Raw genomic sequence first — 22,693 nt, forward strand, 5'->3', positions numbered from 1 at the left:
TCTGTGTATGGACAGGGGTTATATGTGTGGTCTCCAGAGGGCTTTTTCACACAGGCGGTTCTTGGCAGATGGTCCAGTGTCAGTTACATATTAAAAAAATTAATTAGTTTATGGAAATTGTTGCTTTGGTCCTCAGATATTTAAGGGCACTATGGCAGAACAGCTGGCTCTTCACTTTGCTAGTATGAACGTATCAGACTTGGTTTCAGCAGCTCAGCCGCAAGAGGTGTCAATCGTGTAAGATGGCAGAATGAAAAAACAATTTTCCAGACTGTAGGACTCCAAGCAGGCACCAGTCTCATTTTTATTAAATCATAAAACATACACTGACGTGATAGGAGAGCTATTGTTGTCTGAGCTATTTTTAAGGCACTTCTAAATGCATGTGCAATTTTTTGTAGTTGAAAAGTTTACTTTTTGTTACTGGATTAATAACTGTATATAGAGAGCCTCCTTTAAATGAGGTAAATGATGTAAAAAAAGCTGATGAGCAAAACTTTTGGGCAAACCATGCAGAAATCAAGACTAAAACAGGTTTATGGAGACAACTAAAGCTAAACCATACTGCCAAAACATTGTTATATGTAAGAGGAAGCCATTCCATACATGTGCTGCACTTTGGTGTGGTAGGGAAGCTGAGGGGTTTATTGCTGTTAGTGGTGTGGTGTCTGTAATGACCTGTACTTGTAAAAGCAGAATAATGGATCTCTCTGATACCGGGTGCAATCTCTGCATCTCTGTTTCTGAGGTGCATGCCTTGTCAAACTCACTTCATCTAAGTGCCAAGCTTAAACCTATACCGGACAAGCTTAAAACCAGCTTTGTTTTAGTTTAAGCCACACGCAGATTATGTAGTATGTGGATCTCTAATACTGAATCTAACGGCATTTTGAGCCTTTACACTAAGAGTTACTTGGAAGCAAAGTTAGATTTTTGCAACGCTACATGCTTTTGTACTGCAGGAGCTTCAAAAGTCAAACCCAGTATATTGAGGCTACTTTAGTTTTTATACTAAAATGGAAAAAGTTAGAATTATTAACATGCAAAAACCTGCTTCTTTACCAGGATTGTTTTGGAAAGCAGGGCTCTAAAATCCATTTCACAGCACTTGCTGTCTGCTCCTTACAGTCGTTTGGGACAATCAGCACAGTAAATTTTTCCATTATGGCAAACAAAGCGCTTGTTGGCCAGACCACGGGCACACTTTGTGCATTTGAAACAATAATCGTGCCAGGACTCATCTTCGTAGTTAACCACACTGGTTCCTCTTCCAAATCCTGCTAGGAGAGAAAACAATTATAGGACGGCGATAGTAGCTTTTCCCTTGGCCGGGATAGCCCCACCAACCAGCAGATCCCATTCTTGCTGCCTCCTGTGCTTCTGCAGTCGTGCAGACCTTATTCGTACGCCTAAAATACTAGCCAGAACTGCAATGGAGAGCCACGTTGTTTGCTGCTCAGTGTTACTGCTCTTAGAGAAACAGGCAGCTTAGCATAAGGCTTACATAGCTTGTCTCTGCAACAAGCTTTTTCCCTTGGGTCCTTTCTCCAGGAAGCATCAAGCAAAAGGAAAGGTGTAGACCAAGGACAGATTGGACTAAACACCCTGCCTCGTTGTTGTGGGCTCAGGTCCATGCTCCGAAGTGCCGAATGGAACGCAAGGCTCATGGGGCGGGCAGGATAGTGCCCACATTTCAGGGCTGAGCTTTGTGATCCAGAAACTGACGTGGAAAATACATCACAAGTCAAGCAAATGTCACTTTGGGGCAATACAACATTGCTCCTTTTAAGATTCCCAGACTAAGATACAGTTGGGAACAGTTCTAACTGGGGAAGTTTTGAAGGGGGTGAATTTGAGGTGTGCGAAGGGTGAAGAGCCGAGTTGCTAACCTGGATGCCATCCAGCAAGAGCACATGGCTCGGAGTTACATCACATGTAGATTGCTGGGATTGGGCTTGGGGTACCAGACCTGCTTCTGGCATTGGCCGCCTCCGAGCTGCACGTCTTTGGGGATCGCTGTTCCGACCCTAAGCACCCACTGCCCTCAAGGTGCAGTGAATCCAGCTTACCTGTAATAGGATTCTTGCAGCCAGCGCACTTCTTGGCAACGCACTCCTTGTAGCAGTCAACGCAGTAAAACTGATCCTCTACAGCTGTGAAGCGCTTCCCACCCAGTTGCTTCTTGCAGTTGGAGCAAATGAAACACTCTGAATGCCAAGGCTGCTCCTGGTAAGTGAGGCCTCCAGAAGTGATGGGCTGGAAGGCAAAGGGCAGAGACGTGATTCAGAACCAGTAGGGAGGAAACAAGGCGATGCAGGGGTGGGGTGTGGGGCAGGAGGGCTTTGTCAGGGAGAAGAGCGCTTGAAAGTTTTCATTAAAATTAAACAGTGCAGCGCACTTGAGTGCCTCCAGCCTGAAATCCTGCATGCCTGGAGCTTTCATGATAGTTTCTTTTACCTGCAGTGACTCTGCAATTCTACACTAAGCAGTTGCAAAAGTTGTAAACCAGCTATCTTATCAAATGCTGTTTTACTGCTTGAATACACAATGCCTGCTAGAGAGCTTACACCACCCCCAAAGCAAGTGCCAGGCCAGTGCCCGCTTGGTCTCGGCAGAGTTGCCATTGGATTACCCTGCAACCCTTGCTCGGCTGCTGTAACGTGCAAGAACCATTGGCTCTCACATGATCATGCCACCAGCTGCTTGCACCCGCAGCTCAAGGGAAGAACATAAGCACTGGTACAGCTCCAGCGTGATCTGTCTGCTGGTTTACTCCCCTAGCTTCCAAAGGACGTGTGAGGGCTGGTTCTGGCAGCTGCCTTTGCAAAGTGGAAGGACTTACGTTCTTGCATTTAGCACAGGTCTTGGCAAACTTATGCTCATGGCAGGAGACACAGTAGAAGTCATCACCCTTGGGGAAGAAGCTCCCAGATCCAATCACTGTCTTGCACTGGCTGCAAGTGAAACAGTCCTTATGCCAGACCATCTTCTTGTACTCAACATTTTGGTCTCCTACAACAGACAGAAATAACTTGTTATGTGGGATTTCAGGCTGGTGACAAACTGCCCACCCTGTGCAGTGTAACACACCTGTAGGCAAGACCTGTCCATACCTATGCCCAGGATTCAACTATAATATGGGTGAGGGGTGAGCTGTCAACTTCTGTATCTGACTTCAGCCAGGGCCTTCTAGATTTTCTTAAAATATTTGTCAGACAGGTGCCTGAGCCTTTCTGAGAAGAGGACCTTGATGTACAGAGCAAAGCTTTTGGTAGAAATGGGTTAAGACTAACTGCTAGGGTGAGGGTTAACTGCAAAGCAGCCTTTCACCACTTGAATAAAATGGACAGGCGAGAGCAACAGTCAGAACTTGCACCATTTTGTGGTGCTCCAGCTGTGATGTCCATGCACCTAACCGCAGCCTCCCCGCCTTGAGAAGCCACCATGGTTTTACCCTAGAGCAGACCTCGGCAGTCATCACTGGGTCGCTGGCACCAGTACCTGCGATTATAGGCTTGAAGCAGCCCTTACACCTGGGCGCGTCCTCCGTGGCAGTGCAGTTGCTACACCAGACCTTGTTGTTCTCCCTCAGCATGAAGGGCTCGTTGACCAAAGACGTGTAGCACTTGAAGCAGCGGAAGCAGCTGTCATGCCAGTAACGGTTCTTGAAATGCAGCTCCTGGAATGAACAGAAATGGAGTGAGCAGTAAGCCCTTCTCACTTGCTGAGCAGCCCTGAAACCAAGCCACAGCCTCGTCAGCCTTAGCAGTAATGGATAGATTCGTTAGTTCCTAAGCATGTCTGCACTTGGTGGTTGGAGGTGCAGCTCATCTGCAAGCAGTTAAGGGAAGGACTTAACCAAACTCCCTGACACAATCACATTCACTTTGGACTTCCAGGGTAGCAGAAGATGCTTCAAACCGACAGCTTTGAGATCTGAAGTCCTGTAAGCATAGGCTTCTCCATTTGGTTCCCCCTAGTTCAGGTGTACATTATTATTGCCGTAAAGCAATAAACATTTGGCAAACTGACACAAATCAGACCCTAGTGCTGAGTGCTTTTCCCAGAAGATGAGTTTTCTGCAAGTTGCTTGAAGGCTGGGGTAGCTGCAGTACTCTCCTCGGGGCAATTCAGCCTTTGCAGCAGTTCATGGGGCTGAATCTGGATCCTGAAATTAGCTCCTGTGCAAAAGCAGCCCATCATGAGCATCCCTACCGCAGTGCCCCGGAGCCTCTGGCTCTTTGCGCCAGGAGCACGTGGCCCATGGGCCAGAGGACTCACAAGAAGCTTACACACGGAGCAGAGCCAGGAGAGCAAATGGGCAGGTTATCAGCTTCTGCCTGTCTCCCCATCACCCATCTGACAGCTCAGCACTCACCTTGGAGTCCGCTCCAATGGGTTTCTTGCACTCAATGCAGGTGTTGGCACAGATCTTCTCGAAGCACTTGACGCAGCAGTGGCGGCCCTCTTTCTGCACGTACTTCTTCCCGTGCAGGGGGTCACGGCAGTAGTGGCAGTCAAAGCGCTCCGACATGGTGCCCACAGTGTAACTGCCAGGCCCTGCAAGAGGAAAGAGGGTGAAGCTGGAGCACTGAGGCTGTGATAACTGCTTCGGCTTCTTGGGTCTGTGCAAATGAGAAGTATCAAGGAGATGGCTCAGCAATGAGCGTGTGGTGGTGTCACGCTCCTGGAGGGCTGGATGGTGAGAAAGCAGCTTCGGTGCCAGCACTGCTAACGGCAGTTTTTCTGTTGGGCAGCTCAGTGGTTTATAAAACGCGACAGCTCTCTGCCAGCCGCACTGGCGTTTTCCAGGTGCCTCCAGCTTTGTCCCCGGGGTCCAGGTTAGGCTAACGAACCATCACGCCCAGGGAGGCTGGGTGCAGTAGACAACCTAGGTTTGGTTACAGCAATCGCAAACTCATACATCTGCTAAAGGAGGCAGCTTGGACGTCCCCTCCGAGGTCACAAATCGCCGTTTAGGATGCAGAGAGAGAAATAACCACGAAAAGTGCAGGCCAGGGAGTAAGCCTGTGTGGGCCGACTCCTGGCTGCGCGCTGGAGCTCACCAAGGCCAGGGGCCACCTGGTCTCCTGGAAGCACTCTGCTTGCCCCTACAGCAAGCGTAAGCAATGCATTAGTAACACAAGTATTTTCAGTTCCCTTAACAGCCATGAAGATGCGAATGCTAGCTGTCTGCCGACAGAGGCGGGGTGGGCTCTGGCCAGGCGCAGAAACGCAGCGCTCTGCCTCGGGGGTCCCATCGGCCGCAAGCACGGCTCTGGGCGGGAGAGCAGAGCCCCACACCAGCCTTGCCCCATCACCTTCTGAAGAGGAAGGATACCAGGCTGTTTTATTTATGCATTTCGCGTCAAGCAAGGATAATGATGCCTAATCACTCACTGAGCGCGTTACGGCCCGCTGCAGGCCTCGGCGAGGTCCTGGCCGAGGCGCCGCATAATTTGTGTGCGGAAATCGCCGCCAGCCGTGAGCAGAGCAGAATAGTTTCCATGTTTCCAGCCTAAGCCTGCAGCCAGCTGCAGCCTTCCGAGGCCATTTGTGCTGGATAGTTGTGCAGCTTCCAGCTGCCTCTTTTCACCGGGCTTTCACATACAAAGTCATAAGGAAAAAAAAACAAGAAAAGATCTCCCTGCATGTAAAAATACTTCTTCAGTTGATGCCGGCAGGGCTCCACCAAGGCATGATGTTCCACCATGGCCAGGAAGCCAGCACGCTGGTGGGAGCGGGGGCTCTTGACCAGAGGATTTTCCACTTTGGCCGGAGGTGCAGGCTTATGCTGTCTCCCCAGGCTCCCACCCCAGCCTGCACGCCCTGTCTCAGCCTCCCAGACCGCTGCTGCCAACAGCTCCCTCCATTTCCCTACGCCCTTCCTCAGAGGAAGCCACACACCCCTGCGAGGGCTGCGAAAGCGCCGGCGGGGTTACATGAGCCCGTGCACTCCCCGGCACGCAGCTCCATCCCTGCCCCCACGGCCCCCCACGCTGCAGAGCCCCGATTCCCTGCGCGGCCAACGACCCGGGGCGCAGCCCTGGACTTTCCGCACCATCAGCAACTGGACGGGAGACGCAGCAGCAGCTTGGCAGCAGGGGCTGCCAAGAGGAAATTTAATTATTCTTTTCCCGACAGAGCGGCAGCGCCAGCTCAGAGTGAGAAAAGTGGAAGGACGCGGTCAGGCCATATAAATGAGGGAGGCCATTAGCACCTCCGTCGCGTTGCCTCACCTTGGACCACCCCGCCAAGCCCCGGAGTCCAAGGGCTGCTCGGCTGCCCGCTCCTGGCAGAGCTCAGAGGCTCGGTGGCTGCTTGTTTCCAGCCGTGCCGCTCCAATCCCCAGCACGGCACCTTTAGAAACTGGACCAGGGCTTGGGGTTCTCGGGGTGCAGAGAGGGTGCGCCATTCCCGCTGTACCCTCGCGGCAAGGGAGGGTCAGTGGGAGCCCGTCGGTCTCGCCCGTGGCTGCGGGATCCTGCGCAGGCAGGACTGCTGTGTTGTTACGGCACGAGGACCTGTTTACACAGCTTTTTCTTGGACACCTGCCCACCCCGGTAATTCTAGAGTCACCGTCAACTGCGTGGCCAAAGCTGTCAGCGCAAGAAACCCCCACACTGGCACGGGAGCCCACGAGGCCGAGGGATCACTGCGCTGCGAGGAGCGGGGCTTTGCGGCAGAGGCACAAGCACCAGCACACATCGCACGAGCGCGCCTCAGAATCACAGAATGGTCAGGGTTGGAAGGGACCTCTGTGGGTCATCTGGTCCAACCCCCCAGCCGAAGCAGGGTCACCTACAGCAGGCTGCACAGGACCTTGTCCAGGCGGGTCTTGAATATCTCCAGAGAAGGAGACAACCCTGCAAACCCCGCAGGTCCTGACCAGGGCATAGCCCTGCCTGGCAAGCCCAGGCAGCGCGGCAAGACATGAGGGTGGCTACTGCCTTCACCATCTCCTTCAAGACCCAATTTTTGGTATTTTTTGGGTGACACGCTGTTGGCAGCACACTGCGAGCAGCCGTGATGCAGCCAGGTGCAAAGCTCAGGGAGGTGCCTGCCTGCAAACAAACACTTTGCCATTGTTTCAGAGCTCTTCTGCCTTGTGTCCAGGTTCAGAAAGCTGCTGGACGGGCAGTGGAAGATGCTGGGGCAGGAGACGGCACTCGCGCTGTTACTTTGCAGATTTTCAAACCCAAGAGTCATCTCACCATCTCTTCTTTGCCATCTTTTTGATAAAGTCAAGCCAGAATGAGTTGGAGCATCTCCTGGAGAGGAGCACCACACAGGGCGACTGCAGCAGAGGTGGGGAACAGGTTCACACCCTTCTCCTAAATCCTACAGAAGCAGGCTGGAGGCCGAGCTGGCAGGAATTGCGCTCTACGGAGACCGAGGTCTGGAAACGCCGCCTCGACAAGGTCAGGAGACGGCCACGTCCTGCTGACAGCTACGCCAAGGGTTGTGTTTGTACCGGTTCAAGTAAATGAAACAAATAAACAGCTGGGAAACGCGGAAACTATGCGAGCCACCGCCAGCTCTGCAGAGCTTTATCAAGCAAGTGGGTTTTATTTAGAAGAAATGCAAGTGCACAGAGTCCAGGGAAAATGCTATTGAAACCTTCCTGATCTCGGGTTTAGGGTTGGTTTCAACCAGAAAGCGTAATTATGAACATATGGCTCGGGGAGTAACATCATCCTGCGCTCCCATGTAATGCGTCGTGCTCTAACACGAGGCACATGTATCACAGCAACTTCGGAGCTCCACCGACTAATTAACACTGAGCCTGGCAGCCCCAGGAGCTGGGCTGTACATGCAGACAGGCCAGCTTCTGTCCACCTCGTGCCACCTCATGGACCAAAAAGCCCCTCTCATACATAGATTGGGGCACGAATTTGCTTCCAGTTTTTCCCGGAGCGTTCTGCCCTCAGCAGCGTCATTCCTGACCTGGACCCAGGAAAGGCACCCCTGTCCCCTTGCCTGCAGCGAAGAGGCACTGACCATGTTGCCCCAGCAGATGTGCTGGCTGCTCGTGGTCTCTGCGCACCCGCGCCATTCCAAGAGCCCACATCAGCCAGACCATCTCCCACAGCCGCCCCACGGGAGCAGCCCACCACGAGAGCCCTGAAAGCCTGTGGCTTGTAGGGGCTGTGCTGGGGCCACTAGATCATTTTCCCAGTGTGGAGCAAACGTCTGTGGAGACTTCAGAACTCTGCTGCCCTGGGGAAGAAGCATTTGGTATCCTACTGCTGCTCCCCTGAGCAGTCCTGTCCTCTCTCACTGAAGGCAGACAGAACATCTATTTGTTGTACTCGGTAAAAAAATAAATACATCTTCTAAAGCTAGGTTGGCAGCAGACCATTATCTCCCTAATAACCTGTTCACCCTTCAGCTACACCACGTCCCCATACCTTACCTTTCTAGAGCTTCCAGGGATATTAACCCTGGCCTGTCTTTGCTATCCAGAAAACAGCCAAGTCAGAAAACTAAGGATACATTGGGTGAATGGAAAAACCATGACTCCTTCTTGCTCTTCTTAGGGCCTGTATTTTAGTGCACACTGCATAGCTTCCCTGCGCAAGCCTTGCAGCAGCTGCTGGGCACGCAGTAAGGATCCACAGCAGTGGTACAACCGTGCTACAGCAACGCATGAGGAGTGCTCAGGTGCTCAAGGTAACCACTGAAACCATAAGCACTGTACCGTTGTGCTGCTTTTCACAGTGGTGTGCTTAAAACGACAACGGTACACGCAGCTGGTTTAGCTTGGAAGTTACCTGAACACAGTTTCCTTGGCTGTGCCTTTACACCAGACTACCGTGTCTCTGAGCTGACAGCCTGGTCAAAGGTCTCCTGCTTAACCCCAGGAGAATCACGTACCCTGAGGACACACACTGATCCAAACCCCATTTCAGCTTGACTCTGGGGCCACAGAAAACAGAGGACATGTATAGACAGACTGGCATTATTCTCCAGCCCAGGCTGACATCCACATGCAGAGGACGTTCTGCTGGGGAGAAGCAGGTGAGAAGAGAGAGCACAGGCTGCTGGGGAGAGGGGTAAATGCAGTATGTGCCCATCCTTACATAGCCTAGAGGACCCTCAATAAAAATAAGAGCTCATGAAAAAAATGCAGCAATACTTCCAGAAACTACTCCCCCTTTAAGCAAGGTGTCCCTCTCCCACCCCTGCCCTGGCAGGGTGCTGTCTAAATGCAGCTCCCTGATGGATTTGGCTACAGCTTGAGGGCAGTTGGCCAGACCGGTGGCCTTCTCGAGTAGCAGGGTATTTGGCACGAAGACCCACTGGAATTCAACCCTAACATTTACCTGACCACAGAGGTGCCAGTTAGACACTTGTCCCCAGAAAGCATCTGCTGCTTTTCAAAAAGCTACAGCTCCTCAGTCCTTGGACAACCATGCCTTCCATCTTCCAAAGATCTCAAGTGTTTGAGCCCTGCCAGCTTCCACGCACCTCAAGTCATACTGTCACCATGCTGCGGAGCAGTCACAAAGCTGTCCCAGCCAGTGGTCGGGGTCAGGGCGATGTCTGCACCCTGCAGCACGGCAAGCTTTGGGAGGGAAAGGGTACAGACCTAAGAAGTGCCACCCCACAAAAGCTATTGCATTAACACAACCCCGTGCCTCTCCCCTCATCCCTGCCTCCTGTCGTCCCTGGGCTGGTTCCTCCCAGTTCAGTCCGCTGTGTACCAAAGCCGTCTGCAAAACGGCTGAAACCGAAGCACTCTGCAAAGGGAGCTGAAGCGCAGCTGATAAGCAAAGCACTTAGCACAGGATATGTGTTAATGTCTCTGGGGAAGATGTTTAAATGTGATAAACCACCAAGGAAGAACTTGAAGTGTGGTCTCTAAACACAACCAGCGAAACTACTTAAACCTTGCAGGCTGTTCTGCCGCTTAAGAAAGATGATGAGGCTGAAGGCATTAACCCTCTGCCCTACACACAGCTGAATACTCTATGGCAACATGGAAGGAAAAGAGCAATTGGTTTCTGACTCTCCGTCAGCTTTATTTTTCTCAGCAGACTGAGTACACGCAGCCCCCATAGTGCCAGGCAATGCCTGTTTCAGCTCAGGAGGTGGCATCTCCTGGTCTGTCACCTGAGTTACTATTCTCAGCATTCCTCTGTGCAATGTCGCATGGTTTGCTATAAATACCAGGGAAGACCCTGAAACGAAGGGTCCTGTTAGTTCGAAATGCAAAGCAATGCTCAGGACTGCACCTCAAGGTCACTGGCACACTGCCCTGGACAGCAAGGAAAGAAGATGATCACCTGCAGGTCGTTTTTACTGGGAGAGCTGGCAGTAACGGGTGGAGAGCTGTGCTATCCCATTGCCAGGCTGGGGCACGTGCGAGTCTCACACTTTATAATTCAAAAATTAGTCTGTTGATAAAATGGAAGCTTCTTTATTTAGAACAAGAACGGCTCCAAGTTCCTCAGGCAGTTGCCAAAAGCATTCCTTGAGGTCCTATTGCCACCATGTCTGAGCACATCCTGATCATTATTCAATCTTCACAGTTCCCCAGAGACGTAGGGATGTGCTATTAAAAAACACACTGCTCCAGCTCTGAAAACACTTTCCCCAGGGCTTGCTTTTGTGCTTAAGACAGAGCTCAGCTAAGGCTAACGAGGCTCCCAGCGTGCAGAGCACCACTGCCTAGAGTACAGCTGAGCACTTAGGCAGAGCTTAAGCGGTGAAGTCCAAACCTTTCAAAACTAACCCAGCCAGCTAAAGCAAGAGGGTCCTGTTCAGTAGCTAGCTCACTCTGCGGCTGCCTTAGGCTTTGACCTTTGAGACTCCTCAATTTGTTCCCAGCTACGCACGGATCCGCCCCCAGCTCGGTAGCTGGATGCCCTTCTCGTGCCCAGGTGCCCCCAAAAGAGAGGCTTTCTCCTGCTGCAGGGAATTCCCCCCCCCCCAGGGTACCCCACTGCACCCCACTGCAGCTGTCCCGGGGAGCAGGGCTCCCTGCCAGGTTCAGGAGTGGATGCTGCACTCTAACTTGTGGATGGCAGAACTCCAGCCACAGCATCTGCTCAGAAGACGCTTCAGCATTTTCTGTTACAGCACCACATCAAATCTGTGGGTCCTTGCCCCAGGGAACGCCTCCCTGAGGAAAAGGAGAAAGAAAAAGGTACAGCTGAGAGTATCATGAAAGGATGCTACAGCATCGGTCAGTCTCGTGGCCTGAAGTTAAAAAATAAATGTCTTTTTACATTTTAGTTGAAGGGATTGCTCTTTTTAACACCTTTGTGGTATTTAAAAATTATACCACAGAAGTCAGATTTCACTCAGAAAATGTCTGTCTACATCACAGAAGCAAACCCTGAGTAGTTACGTGCCATGCCAGAAGCCTCGTGGTTTTGCCGGGTGCTGGGAGGCCGAGCGCGAAGTCGCACGGCGTGCTGCCACTTCCCTCCTGGTTTTCAAGCTGCTCTGTGCCCCCAGCCAAGTCTCGTGAGTGCCACTCTCCCCTGGCTCCCGGTGCGCGGCAGCTCAGTTTGATGCTCACAGGACCTGCACCCCAAACGTGGCATCCTCTCCCCCTGCATGTCCACCCCTTGGGCTGCTTCTCACCAAGGGGTGCCATAGCACTGCCGTGGTACGTTGTGGTGTCGGGCTGTGAACACAGGCTGGGCACACACACAAGCACGGTTAGCTTCTAAGAATCGGATAAGCTCTTAAAAACCCCCAAGAGCTTTCAATTGTCGGGAATCGGAGGGCTAGAGGAGTTTATGCACAGATGGGAAGACACAGCACATCTGCATTCCGTGGGGGACATGCGAAACATGCTCTCGAGATTCCTGTCAGCGCTAATGGGGAGGAAAAGCTAATCTGATGAGGGTCGACCCGTCTGATCTACAAGACAAACACAGAGAAGAGGGAATAACCACAAACGTCCCACCAGAGCAGAGCAAACCATCTGGGTTTACACACTGAGCTCTGCACGCTCCCCTCTGCTCACTGCAGAAACCGCCATAGCAAGCTCGCTGCAAGGAGAAGCGTCGTCCCCCATTTTCACTTAGTCTTCCTCAGATAACAGCTGAGCCCCAGCCTTCCCACAGCAGCAGATACAGAAGCACTTACCAGCCAATGCATTTTGCAAAACAGATGAGGCCGCCACCACCGCCGCCAGTCCCCCACACTGGTTATAAGCCCATTTGCCATCATTAGGTACCGCTGCAGGCGGCTGAGGCTGAAGGCTGCATTCAAAAGAGTTCTTTTGCTGGTGCAGGAGCCTGTTAGCAAAACCTCCCTCCCCATTTACCAGCCATCACACGCACAGGGCTTCTCCCACAACACCCGGCAGCACGTCCACTTTACCTGTGTGCCTGTGGAAAGCCATGATTAGAAGCCCGAAGTCACTGGCAGCCCCTTAGGTTCACAGTCTCTTGGCCGATTAGGAGCTGCCCCGTTTGATAACATACATTTAAACGGAGGCTATTAATATGGACGGGACTCCTACCAGATGTCCACTCCCCTCCCCAGAGATCACAACCTTAATCCCCCTTGAAAATTCTTACCATTTTAGGTGATCCAAGGGAGAAGAATGGGATCCGGAGACCTCTAGGTCTCTGTCGGCAACATGTAAATACCTGCCCGGCTACTCAGCACCCAAATTAGTCCCAAAGGCAGAGTGTGCCTCAGGAACTTGACCCCATGCTAGTACTATTTGGCCTTGGCTTTAGAGATAGTTTGTGTCTCATAACAGTCCTGAGCTAAATTACAGACCTGACGTTAATTCCGCACTGCCGTTGCTGAAGGGAAGAGGTGGATCACAGCCCCATGAGGGCCAGAGGGGCCATGGTCCCAGGAACCAGCAAGGGGCTGTCCCTGTGCTGTAGGGCCCAGAAAGGACAGGAGTTGTACCCCTGGAGACCCAGCTGACAGTCCACAGAAGTACCAGAAGATACGTTTATGGGTGGGTTAGACTTATCTTCAACATGAGGGTCACACTGAAGTTTTACTGACAATAAAACTCCTGTACCTGGTCCTCCTCCAATTTTTGCCCTAAGGAAGCTCAAAGCATGCACTGTTCAAAGCGAGCAAGTCCCTGAACAGCAGCACTTAGAAAGCCAGGTTTCATGATTACGGGGCTTCTCCAGCATCTGACGGTATGGCTGGGCTCATTCCCCAGCACGTGGCTTACGGAGAGCACCAGCTCATGTCTCCGTCCTCTTTACTCGGGTGTCCACGAAGCTCGCCAGAAGACCTGAGCGCGGTGGCTCCGACCGACCTATTCCCACCCGAGTCACAGCCGGGAGCGGAGGGAGCTCTGGTGCACGGCTTGCTCCGGGTTATGCAATAGGCAGCGGCGCTCACTCAGGGCCTGGGGCCAGGGACACCCGGCTGCTAATCCTGCCCTGACACTGACTCACTGCATGGCCGTGGGAACAGCAGCTAACCTCCCTGACAGCCACTGGGAAGAGCCAATGTTTATCATTCCTCCCAGGGAGCCCATCGCGGTGGTGTCTGGCCTCCCAACAACAATCAGCATCTCCAGCCGAGTGGCCCTGCTACAGCCTGGGACCGGGAACATCTCTGCTTCCCACTTGCAGAGGTCCCAAGAGCTCCCTGACCACATGCACGTGGCAGGGCGCGCACAGCCTCCAGCCCCAGCACCGGGCTCGGTGACCCTCTGGGCCTGTACACCCATCTTAGGGCTCCCAGGTAGCACAGGTGCAAGGTCAGCATCTCAACAGCATCCCAACATCTCCAAGTTTCCAAGATGGGCTGGAACACCATGCGTGACAGCATGCTGTCCCGAAAGACCACAGCATGGGTCCACTCATGTAGCAGATTGAGGCTGGGAAACACGCTAAAATATTAGCACACTGAAACACTTTGGCTAGGAGAAACCTAACGTTATCCTGCCCCAGCTCATCTATTAAACTCAAGCAAATTGTGTGCATAATTCAGATGGTAACAGGAACCCTAACAACTGGTATTTTCCTGCGCTAATCTTGCTGTGTGCAGTGTAGTATTTACAGACACGAGTTCATTTTTGGCAACGCACGCAGGGTTTGCACCGTTAACCATTCTCATTCCTTTCCAGTTCCCTACACAAAGCGCTGGCACCCTCCCACCCGCCAGTCATTTCCTACTTCCCCCAGAACACCCTCGCGTTTCAGTTGAAAATGGTAACCTTTGCTCCCCGTCCGAGCAGGCGGAGCAGCGTTGCTGTGCACTGCCAGCAGCTGCCGCGTCCCACCCCAGAGGCAGCTGCAGTTCAGCAGCGGTTTGACAGCATCGCAGAGGCATGCGGAGAGTAGGGATGGACACTTGGCCATCACGATATTTCACGTGCACAAACGCGCGTGTGCTTGCGGCGTGGCAACAGGCACGGGCTGGAGGAGATGGGAGAAAGAAAGCTTGGCCAAAGAGCGGGAAGAAGACCTAGCCCTGCTGATGCCCATGAAGCTTCACCATGAAACTCCCCAGAGCAGCATTTCATGGCACAGCTCACTCTGCAAAGCCACTGGTGATTCCTCAGAGCAGTCAGTAATGAAATGGCCATTTTATCTGAATTTGTGGCCCCCCGGGCCAGCGCAGCAGGGACGGGCTGGGGAACAACCCTTTCCAAGAGGACGGGGCTGCTCTTGGGTTTCTTGGCTGGTTTTAGCCACATGACCTTGGGCAATTCCCATACCCTCCCCAAATCCCTCCTCTTCACCCCCACAATCCCAGCTCCCTCCAGGTGTGATTAAACACACTGGTGGTGCAAGGCATAGCACAAGTGCCGAGGAGGGACATCGTTACCCTGTGGAGCACAGTCAGGAGCAGAAATCCTATGGAAGGAGGTGTGCCAGCCCCATCTGAGCCCTTCGCTGCCAGCCAGGCATCGTGTACCCACGGGTCCCAGAGGAGAGCACACTACAAACCCGTCAGTGAGTGCCGAGCAGGGCATGCAGGCTCGGGTTTTCACGTGTTTAACACTAAACCTGTCCCGTAGGTTTTCAGAACTCCAGGGAGCTGGTTTGGACACACTGATCCCACCGCACAGGTCTGACCGCAAAGCAGCATGGCTGGGGCATAGTGTCATCCGCTCGGATAGACAAATGATTCACATTGTGGTTTCCAGAGTATTTTCTTGCCCTAACAATCCTGCCAGAAAAGGTCTGGGTGTCTCAGCTTGCTCACACATCCTGCTGTCACTCAACAGGCAGAAAGTCCTAAATAGAGCCGGTATAACCCTGGCATTGATGAACTATTAGTCACCATCATCAAAGAAAGTAGCAGGCAGCAATAAATACAAGCAGGAAGGGAGCACCTGTCCAGCTTCTGGGGTAACGCTCTACCTTCTGCTTCCACGCACACGCCGCTTCGCAACGCACGGCAAACCTGCACGCAGACGCTCGCTGGCCATTCACCGCGCTCCCCGCAACACGAGAGCCCCGCGTTGCTCCCTACCCTTGCTGTCGTGCAAGCGGGCGCTGGGCTCGCGCCGTGCTCTCATGGCAGCCGGAGGCTGGTGCTGTGACAGCGCAGGACCCGCATGGTCCCATCGGCCGGGGCTGTGCCCGGCAGCGAGGGGCTGAGCGCTCCGTCTCCAGGTTTGCTCCCTCTCACCATTTGCACAGACACTTCATTCCTTTCAGGTAACAACGCAGCAGATTCAGGGTTTTTTTAATTTTAAATCTACCTGAGGTTGCACGCAATGCGTGTTCTCCACAGGAGAGAGCACTCCTTCTGCCCAGCTTATTGCAGATCCCAGTCAAACCTCCCTTGACTCTTCCGAGGCAGAAACGAAAACACAATCAATTTTGTTAAACCTTTTTTTTTCTTAATATAAAGACAGAGTGGGCAGGAAGCCAACCAATAAAGGAGCTGGGTGTAAGAGGAGAGAGGACACAAACACAGCTCTTGCACTCGCAGCCAGTCAGTCAGCGGGACGGCGGAGGCAGCAGCCCCGCTGCCACAGAAACGCCGCGCAGGTCTGGGATCCGGGACTGATCCAATATCTCATGTGCCCACTGCTCCCAGCACTGGCTCCACGCTGGTGAGAGGCACTGCGGAGCCCGAGAGGGCTGCCAGGGAAAGGCCCCCGCTCCCCGCCCAGCCAGGGACCCTGCGTGCCACCCACGATCACGCCCAAACCAAAAGGGGCAGTTTCCACCTAGTCCTTTCAAACAGCCGATCAGTTCGAAACCGGACAGCTTCTCTTTGAAGTATCACAAAAAAGCTTCAGAAGACCCAAACCTGGCTGAGTTCCCCCGTTCAGCACAGAAGGACGCACCTCCACGCCCCTGAAGCATCCTGCAGACTCTCCCGTGAGCATGGGACAGAGACACCCCGGTTCACACGGGGTGTGCCCACATCCAGAGCTCAACCAGCCAGGACATCACTGCGGTGACGGAGGGCACGAACACAGCAGCCATCAGGCAAGCCCCGTGCCCGCGAGCAACCAGCTCAGAGGGAAAGGTGGAGAAGGAAATGGGCAGCACACAGGGTGTTTTCCTTTCTTCCATGCTGAACTCCAGCCCACAGCTGGGCCACATCTGTATGCTGAGCCTTTCAGTGCCAGGGGAAGATTTTAGGATCAGCTGTGAGGGTAGGGATGGAGGAACCGGGAATACATTTATAAGGAAGCGGACACAGGCTGGGTAAACTTTCATGAAAGCAAATATAGTACGAGCAGAAACAAAAGGGGGAAAAGAAGGCAGGATAAGAAGAGAGAAAAAAAGAAGGTTGAGGGTGTAGTAACAGACAGGAAAGAATGGTCAAGAGATAACGAAGCTGGAAATAGAGGCATCTAAAAAATAGCAAAACCGGGAAGAGATATAAACTGGGTTTTTCCCATCTGCCTCCAGGCTGGACTGTTTCCAGGACTATTCCCGTGGCAGCTCCAAATTTATTTCCCTGCTGCCATCTGCTCTGCGGCTCCCCTCCACACACGCTCCCGCCTGGCACTGCTTCCCGTCACCTGTTGCTGACATGGCAGACCTCTGGCTGCTGCTGAAAGCCAAGCCACACCAAGGCCTGGGGGGAGCGTCTGCGCATAAATCAAGAGCTGCTTTGTAGACCCAAAGCTTTGTTCAGCTCCTGTCCCCCCTCCTGGCTATGCCAGGGCTGGAGAACAGAAGCTGCAGCGTGGTGGGGCGCAGGGACCACGCAGACCCACGGCAGCAGCCCCAGGACATCCAGGCTCCAGGGGGTGAGAAGAAGCTACAGCAGTATTAGGTGCTGCGCAGGGCTGTCTTTGAATCAACTGCACCAAGAAAGTGGATTTGCTCCTGTCCCTGCTTCCCCCGCTCTGTGGCTCTTTGCTATCTTATAGACAAGATGCCAAGACTACATCTTCCAGCAGCAAGGATGCCAAGTACCTGCTGTGGTCCCTGCGGTTAGACCTTCAGTACAACCTCCAAAAGGGACAGTCCCAAAAGGCTGAAGATGTTTTTTTTAAAATCTCTTAGAAAGACAAATCTATTAGTCTTCGATGCACTGGGTTAAACCTGGGCAGTGTTTCTCCTTCCAGCTCCGTCTCCCACGTCCTTCTGCCTCGCCTCAGTCTGCAGAGGGGAGCTGCGAGCGTGCAGGCAGCAGGCTGGGGGGCTCGGCCACGCTGCTGGCAATGCCTTTGCATGAACTGCAAGGTGGAAACGACCGGTCTGAATGTGCCGAGACAGTGGCCAACCCTAAAGGGACAGAAAGACTTCCTTTGATCCTCCTGTGAGAAAGATCCACATGCACTGCCAAGACTGGTCGGATTCAGATGCTTTGTAAGAGCATCAAGCCCATAACCAGGCTAAAAAGCCTCAAAGACAGCGTTCGCCTCTTCCTTTCCCCAGCAACCTTATGGCTGCGTCATGCACAGATCCACCCAGCAGTGCCCAGTTTGAGCAAAGCAGCCTCAGTGCACCGCAGTCAAGCGTGAAGCCCTCCTCGGAGGTCATCTGCCCCGAGAGGAGCAGAGATCAGCTGGTTCTTGCAAGTCCGTTTACCAGCCGAGGGTGCAGGAACAAGGCATGCAGCGTTTACCAGGGAAGATGAGCCAGCAGGCACGGGGGATCTGGTCACACAGGAGCAGTGGGGAAGGTCTCCAGGTTAGCATCTCAGGGCCGCAGCAGTGCCACGGTCTCACCCATACCAGCAAAGCCCCTGCGTTCAGAGGTCCCATGGAGAGCTCTGGGGTTCCCGCTCACCTCAGCGCCCCAAGCTTTGGCTGAAGAGCTCCAGCCACGCAGTGCTGTGCCCTCAGCGGTGGCAGGGGTGTGATGCCTCTTGGTTACCAACAGCACTTCTGCCAGGGCTGATGTGGTCCTCAGAGGAGCCCTCCTTGGGGCCAAGCAAGCTGCGCCACAACTCAGTTATTACCCAGGTTATTACCCCAAAGCATCACATTTAGGACAGCGGAGCTCCTTAGGGCGGTCTTGGCCAACTGCAGGGGTCTTTCTTTGTTCAAGTTTAGATGCAGTCACGTAGAGGAGGAATAACCAGTGGAGTCAAACATGAGGCAACGGTTTGCCAGTCACAGCTTGCCACCCATGGCTTAGCCCTGGCTTCAGAGCTGAGGAGAGTAACTTAAATCCCTGTCACAGAAATACCCCACTGATCCCAGCCAGGCAGCATGGCAGTCTTTTCCAGGAATGATGAGGTCTGATGAACACTCACAGCAACATAATCCTACCATTCCCACACAATAAATGCTCATGTCAGGGCTTCACTGGGTTGTTAGTGAGCCATCACTGAAGTAATATTTCACAACCTCCATTACGGTCTCTGCCCTGCTAATTGCTTTCAATTACTTCTCGTAGGCACAGCAGTTGGCTGGGTGATGCTCACCCCAGTGAAGTTAAACAGCTCACTGTGGAGAGCATGGAAGCAAGTTCAAGCATTAGTTTGCATCACTGCTTAGAAAGCTGGGTCATTCGCCTTCTCTGGAAACCTACCCAAGGTTCTCTGGAAACCTACCCAAGGTTCTCTGCAAGACAAGGAGCCTTGGTGTTTCCCCTTAAAGAGCTTTATTTTCAGGGGAGGAGAAGAAAGGGCTGGTTGTGGATGGATTGTGATTCTGGCAAAACATCCTCCAGAAATTCTGCAGGTGGGAAACACTGAGGATAGAAAGCTTCAGCTCAGGTGCTCAGAGAAGGTTAAAGCAAAAGCTTCTGAGAAGAGGGCTGGGCAGAAGCACGCTGCCTGGCTAAGGGTGAACACAGGCCACCGCTTCAATGAGAAGGACATGCCCTTCTGAGCACTGGCATGCCGGTTGGGAAGACTCCCTGGCATCCAGCACACCATCAAAGCACTGCCCGAACTTGGCACAGACCGCAGGGCCATGCCCTGAGCGCTGGTTTAGAGCTGACAACCAGCCCATCGCCCTGGGCGCAGGACAGTCGCCTCGGTCAAGATTAGCATTTGGCTATCTACACCTTCAGTTGTTAGGCAGCGCTGGTGGCCAAAAGGACCAAATCACCCTTGTTACGTGGCCATTTTAAAAATAAACCTTCCCAAAGCCCCACAGTGCATAACCCTGTGTCTGTCTCGGCTCCAAGAGCCAAATGAGATCAGCTTTCAGGGCTGACGGGTATTTTTGGGCACTCTGACTAATTGTCAGGACATATGCTGGGCGTTCTTTACAAGGAAAAACAAAGCTGCAAAGTCCCCTCCGGTGAGGCCTATGGGGTTGGATTAGTCACAAAATTATTCTCAGAAACCTCTGCTTTGGGAGGGTTTGATTTTGTTTCCAACTTCAGCTCAGTGTGTTTTAAAACGGAGGTTGTCAACTTCTTCACACCCTGATGCTTGACAACGAAGGCTCAGCCAGGCTGGGCCACATTTCACCAACAACAAGGGCAGGAGAACTGAAAACCCTTCACCTTGGAGTGGCTTCAAATTTGCAACAGCTTTTTCGGCACCAGATCACATGGGCACTCACTGGCCGTGCCAGTGGATGTGCTCCCGGACAAGCCAAGGAGAAGACACCCACCAGAGTGGGGTGAGGAGGCCCACAAGCACCTACTCACTTGTAAGACGGAGCTATAGTGCAGCCTTTCTAAGCCACCTTGCTCTGGTCCTGCATTGTCACACACTTCCTCTGCTGAAACAGATGCCGTTTAACTTCACCCTTTGCCCAGGGTTAGTCTGTAGCCAGAGTTGACTTCAGCCACCATTCACATTAACATTTTGCAAATCAGCCCATCAAGTCTCTCATTAAAGCCCTGTTCATTTAATGACTGCACATCACCCTGCTCAGCCAGGCTCCTTGTCCCTCTGCTTTTGAAGGGAAGTTGGAGCCCTTGCCAGACTAGGAGACCACTCGCACTGATCCTACTGAACTTGCCTTGGCTGCTCTTTCCCAAACTGACCTCCAAGAGACTAAGCACTTGGGCAAAACCAGAGAAGTCAGCCAGAATTCCAGAAGAGCTTAGAGCCCTGAAAAAGGAGTATCTTGCCAGTTGTGACCCTCTTTCCTCCTTCCATGCTCAGGAGCAAGGGACTCCCAGCTCAGCAACTCCAGAGCCTCGATGCACTGCAGCCAAATGTGAAATCCTCCTCAGAGGCCATCTTTCCTGAGAGGAGCAGAGATCAGCTAGATCTTTCAAGTTCACTTACCATGAAAAAAAAATTATTTTAAAAGGAACCTAATTTGTTTTGTTGTTGTTGTAGTTCCTTGCTGCTTCTCCTCCCAAAAGCATCTTTCACCAGCCTCGGCACCTCAACAGCTCTTCACTCTTATGCCAATTTAAGCCAGCACACACCCAGCTCAATTTCTCCGCAATTATTAAGACAACAAATAAAGCACCTGTGTGCAACATCCCCACAACACTCTGGGACACGCAAGCCCAGAGCAGCCCATGTTTCCCCACCACTGTGCCTCACCCCGTGCTGCTGGCCCATGTGCTTGTGCTTCCCCCTTTCTCTGATGTATATCAAACCCTGCTTTTTTCTTTCAGCAGAAACACTGCACCAAAAGCACACACATTTCAGGGTGACGAGAGCTCTCTGAAGTCTCCACCAGTGCTTTCTGCATATTTTTCCCCCCAAGCTGCACAGCTATTTCCACTGAGGAGAAGTGTTGTCAATTCAATTTCTAATAATGGCATTAAAATGTATGAGCCATTTCTCTGGAGTCAGGGATAATATTTTCAAAGTGCCTGTGTGATACAGGAATGTAAATCTCTTTTTTCATAAAGTGATAAGGATCCCAGGTCTCCCTGGAAATCATGTCAGATCAGAGCTGGGCAAGGACTATACTAAAAAGCATTCTCCACAGGGTCAGCTAGAAAATAGCAATTCTCATTAAAAAAAAAAAAAAAAATCCAAAAACAAGTATCTTTAAATCTTTCATCAGGGTTAGGATTCAATTTCAGACAAAACCAGAGAGACCCAGCACAGAATGGCTCTCAGCCAACAGGCAGGAGCCCAGCCCTGGTTTGGAGCATCCCAGCTGAGTGTCCTCGTCTGCAGGATGCAGGCTGTTTCAGAGGCGGGGGGGCAGGAGAAATCTCCTCCCTACAACACCCTCCCACTCTAGTTTTTGTGTAACCTAACAAAATTTCAGCTGCTTTTGTGTCTTTGGAAATACTAAGATCAGTAGACTAATACTTGGCAAGAGGCAGTTCAGCCCAAAGCAGTATGGAGGGGCAACGTTATTCAAGCTACTAAATTTAATTTGCCTCCTATTTGCTGAAACAGCGAATACCTTCATCCCCCACCTCCCCAGGGATGGGCCAGGGTGCTCAGAGGCAAGAGAAGGTCCCCTCTCCTCTCCCATGCTCCCACCGAGGGTCTTCCAGCAGCACTGCATGTTACAGCATCTCTATCAGTGCTCACTCCTGGAGAAACGAGCAAAGTCTACGGGTTGTTACATTTATTAAACACAAACCTTGGAATAAGAAAAATAAGATACTTAAAAGACTGCTTGATTTTAAACATAGAAATAAACCAGCTGGAGTTGGTACAACCACTTATGTGTTTGATTAATCCATCCTCTGCTCTGTGGCTGGATCCGGGCCCAAAAAATGATTTTGTTTTCTTTCTCAAGTAGCAGCAAGACAATAAATTCAGGGACAACGAGTAACGCAGTCTGCAAAGAGAAACAACCTTTCTCAACACAATTGCTGCTAGCTGTCAAACTACCGTCCAAACCAAACTAATAGAGCATCGGCTCCATGAGACGACAAAGCAGTGCTAATTACACACAAGCGCCAGAGAAAACTGTCAAAAAGTTAAAGCAGATGTGAAAGAGTGGCTCGCTTTCTTTTAAAACCAGCTTGTGCAGCCGCATTACACGAGAGCCCTCAAGCACCCGCGTCCCACTGGGAACGCTGCAGGACAATGGGGAAAGGGTGAGGTTCCCAAATTGTTGAGGACTTTTCCTACGATAGAAAGGACGCTGCTGCCCCTTTGCTAAAGTTACACCTATTGGGCCAAATTCTCTTTCTCAGCTGTGCTAGAGCAAGCCTGGTAGCCAGCCTGGCCTGCTTTATGCCAGCACTGAGCAAGGTTAGACTCTGTCCCAGCCGAGTCCAGGATCTGCAAAGCAGAGCAGCGTTTTTAGTTGCCCAGAGACAGCCAAAAAGCAAACACAGGTTGATATCGCGTAGGTGAAACGCTGGGGTGGGGACCCACTGCTGAGGGAGGACATGGAGAAGAGAGACATTGCAGACCTGCAGAGATGCCTGTCCCTCTCCCAAACGCTAATGTCCAGTGCTCCACTTCATGGAAAAAAGGT

General features: G+C 52.2%; 1 protein-coding gene across 4 annotated transcripts in view; it reads right to left on the bottom strand.

Annotated features, from left to right (window-relative positions):
* Positions 1-280: 280 nt before the first annotated feature.
* FHL1 (four and a half LIM domains 1) overlaps positions 281-22,693 on the bottom strand; it is a 32,372-nt gene continuing 9,959 nt past the window's right edge. Inside the window, exons 1-6 of one of the 4 annotated variants that reach the window (XM_075435835.1) lie at positions 12,543-12,596; positions 4,379-4,560; positions 3,502-3,679; positions 2,843-3,012; positions 2,070-2,256; positions 281-1,280 (exon numbers count right to left, since the gene is read on the bottom strand). In XM_075435835.1, the coding sequence (XP_075291950.1) occupies positions 1,123-1,280; positions 2,070-2,256; positions 2,843-3,012; positions 3,502-3,679; positions 4,379-4,534 (849 nt within the window). In that variant the 5' untranslated portion in view covers positions 4,535-4,560; positions 12,543-12,596 and the 3' untranslated portion in view covers positions 281-1,122. Of the gene's footprint in view, positions 1,281-2,069; positions 2,257-2,842; positions 3,013-3,501; positions 3,680-4,378; positions 4,561-12,342; positions 12,457-12,542; positions 12,597-22,693 lie in introns of those variants that run through there. The other 3 variants (XM_009941445.2, XM_009941444.2, XM_075435834.1) reach the window with 3 other exon arrangements.

Source organism: Opisthocomus hoazin, chromosome 14 (assembly GCF_030867145.1).
Source record: "Opisthocomus hoazin isolate bOpiHoa1 chromosome 14, bOpiHoa1.hap1, whole genome shotgun sequence".
Classification (NCBI taxonomy): Eukaryota; Metazoa; Chordata; class Aves; order Opisthocomiformes; family Opisthocomidae; genus Opisthocomus; species Opisthocomus hoazin.